The sequence below is a fragment of the Scyliorhinus torazame genome, chromosome 7 (genome assembly GCF_047496885.1).
Source record: "Scyliorhinus torazame isolate Kashiwa2021f chromosome 7, sScyTor2.1, whole genome shotgun sequence".
Classification (NCBI taxonomy): Eukaryota; Metazoa; Chordata; class Chondrichthyes; order Carcharhiniformes; family Scyliorhinidae; genus Scyliorhinus; species Scyliorhinus torazame.
This window is the reverse complement of record NC_092713.1, coordinates 24,007,847-24,019,912: the sequence shown is the minus strand read 5'-3', so window position 1 is coordinate 24,019,912 and position 12,066 is coordinate 24,007,847. Positions and strand designations below refer to the sequence as shown.

General features: G+C 43.0%; 1 protein-coding gene across 1 annotated transcript in view; it reads left to right on the top strand.

Moving 5' to 3' along the window:
• The window catches only part of selenof (selenoprotein F), an 86,657-nt gene extending 77,018 nt beyond the window's left edge, over positions 1 to 9,639 (top strand). Inside the window, exon 5 of the mRNA XM_072510444.1 lies at positions 8,954 to 9,639. Within this exon, the coding sequence (XP_072366545.1) occupies positions 8,954 to 9,085 (132 nt within the window). The 3' untranslated portion in view covers positions 9,086 to 9,639. The remainder of the gene's footprint in view (positions 1 to 8,953) is intronic.
• The last annotated feature ends 2,427 nt before the right edge of the window (positions 9,640 to 12,066 follow it).

The window sequence follows — 12,066 nt, the reverse complement described above, 5'->3', positions numbered from 1 at the left end:
CTTCCCCAGCATCCTCTTTATAAACTCCACATCATCCCAATTTGGCGCAGACACATTTACTAATACCACCTGCACCCCCTCCAGTTTCCCACTGACCATAATGTACCGACCTCCCACGTCCAAGACTATTCTACCCGCTTCAAACACCACCCGTTTATTGATCAGGATCGCAACCCCTCTAGTATTTGAGTCTAGTCCCGAATGAAAGACCTGACTGACCCTGCCTTTGAGGCCACTGGATAGTTATGGGAAATCTTATTTTTGGGGTACTGGTGCTGAAGTGGAGTGAATGTTTAATTCTGCATCTATAATCCGACCATACGCTGACGCTGAGTACCTGAAGTAATCAGGCTTCCATTCTGCAGCAGGAACATCTCACATCTTGGTAAGCATAAAGAAAAATATCCACAAGAAATACTTGATGACATAATTCAAGCTTGGGACACTAGTCAACCTGGTGTCATTTATGAAAACTAACACTAACTCAACATCTAATTTCCAAGGGCGGCATGGTGGGGCAGTGGTTAGCACTGGCGCCTCACGGCACCCAGGACTCGGGTTCGATACCGATCCCGGCGTCACTGTCCGTGTGGAGTTTGTACATTCTTCCCATGTCTGCGTGGGTCTCACCGCAACAACCCAAAAGATGTGCAGGTAGGTGGATTGGCCACATTAAATTGCCACTTAATTCGGAAAACAGAATTGGGCACTTAAAAAAAAAAAAAAAAAAAAAAAAAAAATCTACTTTTCATGGAGTGGCAAATAACTTTGCATTACAACCTTCTTCTCTTAGGTAGAAAACAAGTCTGCATCTTGCTGCCCATGTGTTTCATTTCAGCTTGGTTGAGTATTCCATTCTTCCCTAGCTATCCTCTTGCAGTCAGGCATGTATAATCGCCTCACCCTAATCTTCCCTCTATGTAGCTTTCTGGATTGATTGGTGCCATAGTATATATTCCCAGGCTATGGTGATTTTTTGGGGGGAGATGGTCTCTGTTTATAGATTGAAGTACAGATTTTTTTGTGTTCTGGTACCAGATGTCCTTTTGGCTACCACTTCTCTCACCAAAAATGTTTTCAGTACCAATTTCTTTATCTGTGAGAAGCTCTGGTGAGAACACCAACTTCTTCCATCCTTCTGAAGAGAAGTCAGGGAAGTATTTGTTATATAGCCTTTTGAGTGGTTATTCATGTCGTGACTATTTGCATAGAGTTGTTTCATGCTAAAACGAATTAAAAGTACCTCGGAGTGTTGAAGGATTTCTTGTTGAACTGGTCAAGATTTGCTCACGTGAGTCAGCTGCCACAGATAAAGTTGAACTTCCATGAGCTAAATAAGTTGAAACTTTATGCACCAAATAACCTGAATTGGCATGCCCAAGGTAAGTGATAAATCCATTCATTGCCTCATATTATACACAGGCCTTCTAGTAAGTTCCCACACAAACTAAGAGCACTATTCCTGTCGGTCACGTAAGGTTTTTCCATAACTGGCCAAGTTAATTCAGTCATTTATAGAAGCATGCAGTAAGACAAAGTTGTTGAAGTCAATCTAAATGACACAGCTGCTTTGAATCAGATTACAAAGCTCCACTTAAACTTGTCCTTGTTCCAAAATTCATGAAACATCTCAAAACTTTCACCTGAAGTAACCTTCCAAATTTAGATTTATGCCTGTGGGACCCACGTTTTTATATGAAATAGGATATTTTGCTGCATATTTCAACTGTATCAGTTGTCATTTAGCCAGTGAAAGGGCAACGTTGTATTTATAAAGCATCTTGTGCACTCGGGAATTTCAAAAAGCTTTTCCCTTGGAAAGAGTATTTCACACAGTTGTTACCCCAGTATTGCCGGTTCAGGTCACTTGGCTAGACAGCTGGTTCAGGATGCAGTGCAAAGGCCAACAGCGCGGGTTCAATTCCCGTATTTCATGAAGCCCCCACCTTCTCAACCTTACCCCTTGCCTTCTCAACCTTAACCCTTGCCTCAGGTTAGATGACCACCAGTCAGCTCCCTTCCACAAAGGGGAAGGCTGCCTATGGTCATCTGGGACAATGGCAACTTTACTGTACCCCAATTTACGCACAGAGATAAGTGACCAGATAATCTGTATTCATGATGTGTTAGCCGAGAGACAAATACTGCTATTGTTGAGTTCCAGTACTGTGTGTGTGCATGAGGCCGAAGTGCAATCCATCATCGAGGAGTGCTCCCACAGTAAAGAAGATGAGAATAGTCCATAATAGGGCCATTCAGGAGACTGGTAACAGCAAGGAAGAAGCTGTTTTTGAATCTGTTAGTGTGTGTTCTCAAACTTTTGTATCTTCCCGGTGGAAGAGGTTGGAAGAGAGAATAACCTGGGTGGGAGGGGTCTTGGATTATGCTGCCTGCTTTCCCAAGGCAGCGGGAGATATAGACAGAGTCAATGGATGGGAGGCGGGTTTGCGTGATGGACTGGGTTATGTTCACAACTCTCTAGTTTCTTACGGTCTTAGGCCGAGCAGTTGCCATACCAAGCTGTGATGCAGTCAGATTGGATGCTTTCTGTGGTACATCTGTACAAATTGGTAAGAGTCAATGTGGACATGCCGAATTTCCTTAGTTTCCTAAGGACGTATAGGCGCTGTTGTGTTTTCTTGGCCATAGCGATGATATGGGTGGATCAGGACAGATTGTTGGGTGATGTGTACACCTAGGAATTTGAAGTTGTCAACCCTCTCCATTGTCTAAAGAACAGCCGTGGCCTGTATCATAGAATCATAGAATTTACGGTGCTGGAGGAGGCCATTCGGCCCATCGAGTCTGCACCGGCCCTTGGAAAGAGCACCCTACTTGAGCCCCACGCCTCCAGCCTATCACTGTAACCCAGTAATCCCAACTAACATTTTTGGAGGGGGATGCGGGAGGGGTGAGTTAGCTAATGGTGACGGGATTTTTCTTTGTTTCGCTCTGTGGGTGGATTTGGTGACCATCTTGACTGGCTAATCACACTCCTATATTCTGGTTGTGTCCCAAGATGGCAAGCTTCTGGGTCCCCTCCTTTAGCAACATGTCAGCAATTCATAACATTGATCTGGAACCTTGTCCTTTGGCATGTTCGGGATATCGGGGCTGCAGACTGGGGGGGGGGGGGGGGGGGAGGCGGCGGATGTTCCCGCCTTTGCCTCACTAATAGCCCAGAGGCAAGTTCTGCTGGGGTGATGATCTTCTACTCCGCCCAGTGCCTCAATCTGGTTGGTTGACCTCGTGGAATTTATACATTTGGAGAAGGTCAAGTACACCATCAAGGGGGTCGATCGAGGGGTTCTACCAGAGGTGACAGCCATTCATTTCCTCCTTAAAGAATTAATCGCCATCAGCTATTAGGGATGGGGGTTAGTTTTCTTGTTGGGTAAAGGGTGTTTCTTTTGTGGATGGGATCTATATGGTTGGTTGCGTCTTCTAACATTGTAAATCCGTTTTCCGTGTTGATACTGTATTGATATTATGTTGTTATAAATGACAAATCTTCGAATAAAAATATTTTAAAAATAATTTCCTATACTGAAATACATTAAGCATTCTTTGAGGAAAATTGGAATCTCATAAATATGTAAGCATAATACAGGATATCGACAGCACACATTTAAATTTTCCCTGTCATTGTAGCAATTCTACTGTAAATGTTTGCACCAGAAAAATATTTGTTAATAATTATTACTGTGGCACCTTCACATTACTGTGGGGCTGTTAGCTGAACAGAAATTGGTGACATTGACAAGAGAAAAGGATTGTAAGGCTAGAGGGACAGAGCATGGGGGATAGTTCTCACATGCACGACTGGCTGAATGGCCTTATTCACATTGACAGAATTCCATAATTCCAACAGAAGGAGGCCGTTTAGTCCATCATGTCTGTGTCTACTCTTTGACAGAACTATCTCATTAATCCCAGTCCCCTGCTCTTTTCCCATAGTTTTGTAAAGTTTTTTATCTTCAAGTATTTGTCCAATTCCTTTGTGAAAATTCCCATTGAATCTGCTCCCCCCACCAGCCTTTTTCAGGCCATGCATTCCAGATCACAAATCTCAGCTTATTTTTTTTCTTATGTCAAATCACCTTAAATCTGAGTCCTATGTTCACCTTTGTAGCCCTGTCGGAACATTTTCAAATGGTCCAAAATGACACCATATTGACAACAAAGTTGGCTTTTGTGTGCTGTAATTAGTTTTTGTGCAGTAGTGGATAGAACAGCACAAGCGTCGATATTCCAAAAGCCAAGTACTATGGATGCTGGAAATCTGAAATAAAACCAGAAAATGCTGGCAATCCTCGGGTCAAAGGGCACCTTTGAAGAGAGAAGCGGAGTAAATGTTTCAGGCCTGTGACTTTTCTGATTGAGCAAATGAAAGAAGGACGGGTGAGGAGCACAAAAGGCAAGGCCTGTGATAGGGTGGTGGGCAGGAGATATTAATCACACAATGTTTCATGGTGCAAGGCCAAAGGGAGCGTTAATGGGACAAGTAAAGAAACACAATATGTGGTTAGCAGAGATGTGAATCAGTCACACTTCAGCAATTAACCTTTATCAAAGAACTCGATCAAATTAAACGCTATGCCTTCAAATCCAAACAGGCTTTTTGTGTGCACACACTCTCCAAGAACTAGACAAATAAGCCCCAGGTGAGGAGGCAATGATTTACTTGTACTGGGTTCAATTTAGTCTACTGTATTTGCTGTTCACATTGCACACTCCCACATTGAGACGACGAAATGCAGACTGGGTGACAACTTTGCAAAACACCTGCCATCAGCTTGCCATGGATGCTTGCCATTTCAAGTCACCTTCTTGTTCTCATGCTCACGTTTCAGTCCTTTGCCTACTACTATGTTCCAATGAAGATGGAGGAACAGCACCTCATCTTCCGATAAGGCACTTCAAAGCCTTCTGGACTGAACGTTGAATCCAAAAATTTCAGACCATTACCTCTAACCTCTATTTTGATCATTTTGCCCCAAGTGCACGTCTGAATTTAGTTCTCATATTTTTTGACTTGAGACAGCTCTTGCTTTCGTTCTGCTGGCAACACCTACTCCAGACCAGTGCTTTCTTTACCAGTCCCTTTGCCTTTTGTTCCATGACATCTTTGTCATTTAATCTCCCCTATCCCTGACCTCCTTTGTTCCACCTTCCCACCCCCACCTCCTTTTTGCAACAGCATAAAACTCCTCACGTCCACCTCTTCAGTTCCAAAGAAATTGTATTGAATTCGAAGCATGAACTTTGTTTCTCTCTCCACTAATGCTGCCAGATGGGCCGAGCTTTTCCAGAATGTTCTGATTTGTATTTCTTTCCAAGCGCCAACTGATTTTTGTCCCTGATTATGTTGTCTCAAGGTGCCCCCAATATAGGCATTAGGCTAGCTGGCCTGTATTTGCCTTTCCCTTTCTCCTCCCCTTTTGTTTTGAAAGAGTTTGGAACATTTGCAAGCCACCAGTCCACTGACACCTGTCCTATATCTAAGGAGGATAGGAAGAGTGTAGCCCAAACATTTGTAATTTCCACCCATGCTTTCCTCATCTGGACAGGAGGCTTTACTACTTTGAAAATTGCCAACATTTTACGTACATGCTGTTTATAATTTTTTTCAAATCTTATACAATATTGCTACTGCCTTATCTTTTACTGAGAGAAGAGCAGAATTATTTTCTCAGGAGAACGCAATGTGCATCATTGATGCCCTCTGGCTGCACAAGAAGATCTCCTTTTTAGTCCTTAATCAAGCCCACACTTACCATTTTTGCTGTTTATATGTTTAGAAGATAGGTTTTAAAAATGTGCTACGAAATCGGATCCTAAATAAGTCATATAGACTCTAATTATATGCAGTAGAAGCGACAATTAATTTTAGACTCTGGACGTGGTGTCAGGAGTCTAACTTCCCACACGGTCTGTGTGGAGTTTGTACAGGGTGGCACAGTGGTTAGTTAGCACTGATGCCTCAAAGCGGCAGGGACCCGGGTTCAATTCCAGCCTTGGGTAATTGTCTGTGTGGAATTTGTGTGTTCTCCCCACATCTGTGTGGGTTTCCTCCGGGTGCTTTGGTTTTCTCCCACAGTCCAAAGATGTGCAGGTTAGGTGGATTGGTCATGCTAAATTGCCCCTGAGTGTCCATGGTTAGATTATGCGGTTACGGGGATGGGGGGGACTGGGCCTGGGTAGAGCAGTCATTCAAAGAATCAGTGCAGACTCAATGGGCCGAATGGCCTCCTCCTGCACTGTAGGGGTTCGATGATTCCCATCGTCATTGGCTAAACCTCATTGAACTGGTTCATCATGTTGGTGCACTCTGATATGATGCAAGCACACTGGATGTGTTTTACCACTCGCCATTTACTCAGAGATTTTCCAATCTGATTTATTTTACTCATTTAAATCCTCTCCTAAACTGTGCAGTATCCCCACTCTCCTGTAGACGAAACAAAGCGTTTTGAGAAAATGGAAATCTCCTGCTGTGCAAAAGCCTGCAACAGAGCCATATGACAGGAAACTGATGCCTAACGACTCGTTTTAAGATTGAAGCTACAGCAAATGTAAACGTGCCTCGAGACATTGCATTCTCAATTGATGACGAGATTTGGTACCAAATACTGAAAATGGAAGCCCCTGGCCGAGCCCATTACCCTTCTCTCATAATAATAAAAGCAAAATACTGCGGATTCTGGAAATCTGAAATAAAAACAGAAAATGCTGAATAAACTCAGGAGGTCTGACAACATCTGGAGAGAAACCAAGACAATCTTTTGGATCAAAATTACCCTTCTGCAGAAAGATAATTTCTTCTGTAAAAGTGCAAAGGGACAAAGAAGTTTATCCAGCATTTTCTGTTTTTATTTCACCCTTCTTTCATGCCTTTGACCCTGACCAACATCCACAACCTGCGTTGGTACAAACTGGGACCTCCACAAACTACTCAATGACTCATTAATTCTTAATTTTTTTTATCCATGGTGTGTATTGAAGAAGATGTAACATGTTCATTGCATTAAGATATTTGGCATACACCTCATTTTGTTAAGGACAGTTTATTCTAAAATTGTGGGAGTTTAATTATGGACCCGACCAAACCAGTTTTATAGCTTTGGCAATATAGTTTTCAAGATGGTGTAAAAGTTCAGAGGAGCAAAATGTGTGGAGGTTCTATCCATGTTGTCTCTCCCCTCCCTTCTGGATTTTCTTTTGAGCTACTCGGAATCTTCCAACTCTATTTCAAGCTTAGTACAGAAGGTTTTCTGAAACTCGGGAACACTGGTATACATTTAGCAGCCTTTTTCATGCATTCTGGATATTATCAGAGTTAATTAGCTGTGCTGTCATTGAATCATGTACAGTGCAAAAGGAGGCCATTCGGCCCATTGAGTCTACACCGGCCCCTGAAAGAGCACCGTACTTAAGCCCACGCCTCCACCCTATCCCCGTAACCCAGCAACCTCACCTTGGGGCAGCACGGTAGCATGGTGATTAGCACAATTGCTTCACAGCTCCAGGGTCTCAGGTTCGATTCCCGGCTTGGGTCACTGTCTGTGTGGAGTCTGCACGTTCTTCCCGTGTGTGCGTGGGTTTCCTCCGGGTGCTCCGGTTTCCTCCCACAGTCCAAAGATGTGCAGGTTAGGTGGATTGGCCCTGATAAATTGCCCTTAGTGTTGGGTGGGGTTACTGGGTTATGGGGATAGGGTGGAGGTGTTGACCTTGGGTAGGGTGCTCTTTCCAAGAGCCGGTGCAGACTCGATGGGCTGAATGGCCTCCTTCTGCACTGTAAATTCTATGATATCTATGAACATTTGGACACCAAGGGGCAATTTAGCGTGACCAATCCACCTCACCTGCACATCTTTTGACTGTGAAAGGAATACAGAGCACCAGCGGGAAACCCATGCAGACATGTGGGGGATTGTGCAGACCCGCACAGGCAGTGACCCAAGCAGGGATCGAACCCAGGTCCCTGGTGCTGTGAAGCAACCGTGCTAACCACTGTGCTACCGTGCCACCCTGTCATACCTTTACGTTCATTTCATCCTGTGCCGCTGAGGTCCTCGATGTGGAGTTACCATGTTCTTCCTCCTGATTTTGTGTAGAGTGTTGGGTTTTCCTGACTCCCCAAGTTATTTGGCTTTTAAAGTGCGGAGCCGCTCTTATGAAAAGTGGCAGAAGCACTTTCGCCTTGTGTAAATAAAATGAGAAAGGGTTGTTCTTGAGCAGCCGCAAACTGGCTGCCACACATATGCATGTTTAGTTACAGAGCTTAACATGTAATTTCAAAGCTCCTGAAATGCCTTGTGTTTTCTTAGATAAAATGTCTACTTGATTGATTTTTTTTTAAAGTCTGCATGATATACATGGAGCATCCCATTGGCATTTGATCATAATGGTGTGGCATTTGATTTAAAATTCTTTTTTTTCCCTCTATGATAAATTGTTTCAGTAATTGTAACTTTTGTAATACCTGCTACCAGTTTGGCGAGGAAGGCAAAACACACAAATTGCCTTTGCTGTGAATTGAAGGAGCTGGCACAGTAAGATAATGCTAATTATTGCAGTAAAAAGCACTTGGCCCGAGCTGTCATGGAGAAATGTTTGTTGAAAAGCGGTGTAAATGTAAAATTGCTTCATTAAGATGCTGGTCCCTCACTCCAGCAATCAGTAAATTTAGAAACCAATCCCATTTTTGTAAAATACCTTCTAATTATAGGGAACAGTCTGGGAGAAAATGTTGATTAAACCATTTGTCTATATCTTCTCCACATAGAAGCAGCAGTAGCAAAATCAATGCAAGTATGTGTTTGTGCAGAGGCTTTTTATCCAGCTTCAATTCGTTTTGAATAATAGAAAAATTGGCATTTTGTGTCGGCGTGTTTGTAGCTTTTATTTACAATACATAACTTATCATGCTTTCTGTTTTTTGCCTTTCCAGTATGTGCGTGGCTCTGATCCTGTGCTAAAGCTGCTGGACGACAAAGGGAACATTGCAGAAGAGCTGAGCATACTCAAATGGAACACTGATAACGTGGAAGAATTTCTCAGTGAAAAGTTGGAACGTTTATAAATTGCGTCGTACAACCACTCTTGCAGCCTGCCAAGTTACTATTTGTATACAGGACTCTGCTGATAGCTGGAAAACTCCCATGTCATTCCAGTGAATGTGATGACACAAATTGGTCAACATAGATCATGTAATGTTTGGAAATGAACTGAACTGTTAATATTCAAAATGGGTTTATTATCATAACTATCAATAGGATTATCTGCAATTCGCTAGTCTGCTTAGTCACAGCACATCACCAATTTATGATTGAAAATATTGTCTTTCTTTGGAACAAATTTGAATGTTCTGCATAATTTGACTTCCTCAAGTCCATTCTAAAATGTTCTATTATCGGTGGCTTTTGTTGTTTGTACTTGATAGTTGGTGCCTGCTATTTACTGCAGTGAATATGATGCATTAAGTAGTTGCTCTTTTGTGAAGGCTGCACAGGAAACCTTTTAAGGTATGTCTAGCCTGATGTCTTGTGCACTTACTGGTGTTTCAGCTCTGCTGTGGTACAAGTGGGTTAGAAAGATGACATTGTTACATTTGGAATAATAAAAGTTATTTCTGAAGCATTGTGTTTTGAATTTGTTAATGGACGTGGCCTGTTAGTGTTGCTTTTGCAATGCTATTTTTTTTCTTCTGTACACCATAATGTCACTTAGATTTAATCAAGGAAGTATCTACAAAGCTCCCATTGTAAATCCAGCATGACCAGTATTTCTACATATTATTATGCTCCATTTACTTAGATGACCAAAATTCATGTGGCTTGCAGTATTGTAAAAATAACTATTCTTCAGGTGCTGGCTTCAAGCTTTAAGAATATTATTTTCCGGGTTTATAAAGCAGCTTGTTTAAAAGGTGTTGGTGGTACCTGATCTGTGTTTGGGAGTGGCAAGATTTAACCTCAACAGTAATTGTTATTAGAGTCACAAGTAAGCTTACATTAACACTGCAGTGAAGTTACTGTGAAAAACCCCTAGTCACCACACTAAGACCCTCACCTAAAAATAATTGCTCTAGGGCGGCGCAGTGTTTAGCACTGCTGTCTCTCAGTGCCGAGGACCTGTGTTTGATCCTGGCTCCAGGTCACTGTCCCATGTGGAGTTTGCACATTCTCCCCGTGTCTGTGTGCCGCCCCCCCCCCCCCCTTCCCCCCACACACACACACACACACACTCACACTCAACCCAAAGATGTGCAAGGTAGATGGATTGGACATGCTAAATTGCCCCTTAATTGGCAAATAAAATTGAGTACTCTAAATTTATTTTAAAGAGTGCATGCAAGTAGCGAGATCGAGCAGTTTGTCTGTGCTGCGTATTTTGGAAAATGTAGGCAACTGCTGTGCAATCGCATTCATGGCCGTCTGTAAGATCTCTTATTTTCTAATAAGAGACGGGGTCTGGTGGTAGTTTAAGATTGAGTTTATTGCAAAAAACTTGGTTTGTACACTTTAAAATACAAACTAGAGAATCAAAAGTCCAGCAGGACAAAAGAAAGGGCAGCACGGAAGCATAGCGGTTAGCTCTATGGCTTCACAGTGGCAGGGTCCCAGGTTCGATTTCCGCTTGGGTCGCTGTCTGTGCGGAGTCTGCACGTTCTCCCCGTGTCTGCATGGGGTGCTCCGGTTTCCTCCCATAGTCCAAAGATGTGCAGTTTAGGTGGATTGGCCATGATAAATTGCCCTTGGGTTAGATGGGGTTGCTGGTTTATGGGCATAGGGTGGACGTGTGGGCTTGGGTAGGGTGCTCTTTCCAAGAGCCGGTGCAGACTCGATGGGCTGAATGGCTTCCTTCTGCACTGTAAATTCTATGATTCTATGAAAGAGAACAAAGAGAGGAAGCACCATGTGCGCCAAGAGCTTGTTACCTGCACTTTCTGGTACCGCCCCCCTCTCTGCTCCTAATTGGCTTACAAGTTTTGAATTGTGACTTCTGAATGGTCCTCCACACCAGCACACTGACATCTAACTTACTGGCTGTGCACATTTGCAGTCTGGATCCTGAAAGGCTGGTGTAACATTTCACTTTCATCACCGCCAAACTGCAAATGTATAATCTGACCTTCACTCGGAACAATACAAGCTTGTATTTCATCTACAACCCAACTGATTCTTTGTTTGACTTACAGTTACAATATTTTCAAAACTTGGTTTTAATATTTCCTTCTAACTGGTTTAGCTACTCTTTGGTTTTTACATTTGTTCTTGTTGCGATTTTCTTTCCACCACACATCAGTCATCTTATCTTTGGGAAGTGTGATATCTTTGTAGGGAAAGACGGGATGGGTGTTTGCACATGGAATTCAAGTACCCAACTGAAACTAGTTTAATCTGGTTTTGGTTTATGTACAAATGGCCACAAGAGGGGTTATTACACACCTTCACGAAAACGTTACACAATGTTCAAGTTCCTACAACTTCTTTTCAATTTGTTTACAAATCAAACTTAACCACTGGTTTCCTATTCCTTGTCCCAAACTTTCAGAACTTAAGGAACGATCTTCACCCATCTTCGCTGTGTCTGCGGAGAGGTTTTCTCCACGAGGACTGGTTTTGTCCTTGACCTTCAATTGAACCTTCATCAAGCATTCCTGTCTTAGACCTAAATTAGTTTCAGCACCACTTGTGTTGAAGTAACTATTGGTACTCTGCTCTTATCCCACCTGACCAAATTCGATTCTTCCCAACTTCCTCTAACCTTTCCACTACAAACATCCCGATCAACTTTGTGCGAGGACCCTTCCTCGTGGCTACTTAAACCACTCACGATGATGTTTTCACCATAACGTTCTGGTTCAACTTCAGATTTCCTTTTCAAAAGATCCCTGGGTGAACTGAAGGAGAGGGAGGTGCTGGAGTGGCTGCCAAGTCCACACACCCCAGTGATCTTGCAGCAAGAACCATAGTTTTGATGTCTGACTGAAGAGGATTATAGCTGATGGCACTGCGAGTGCTACTTGATTGCCAAGCAGCCGTGCATTGTGGCAGTGCA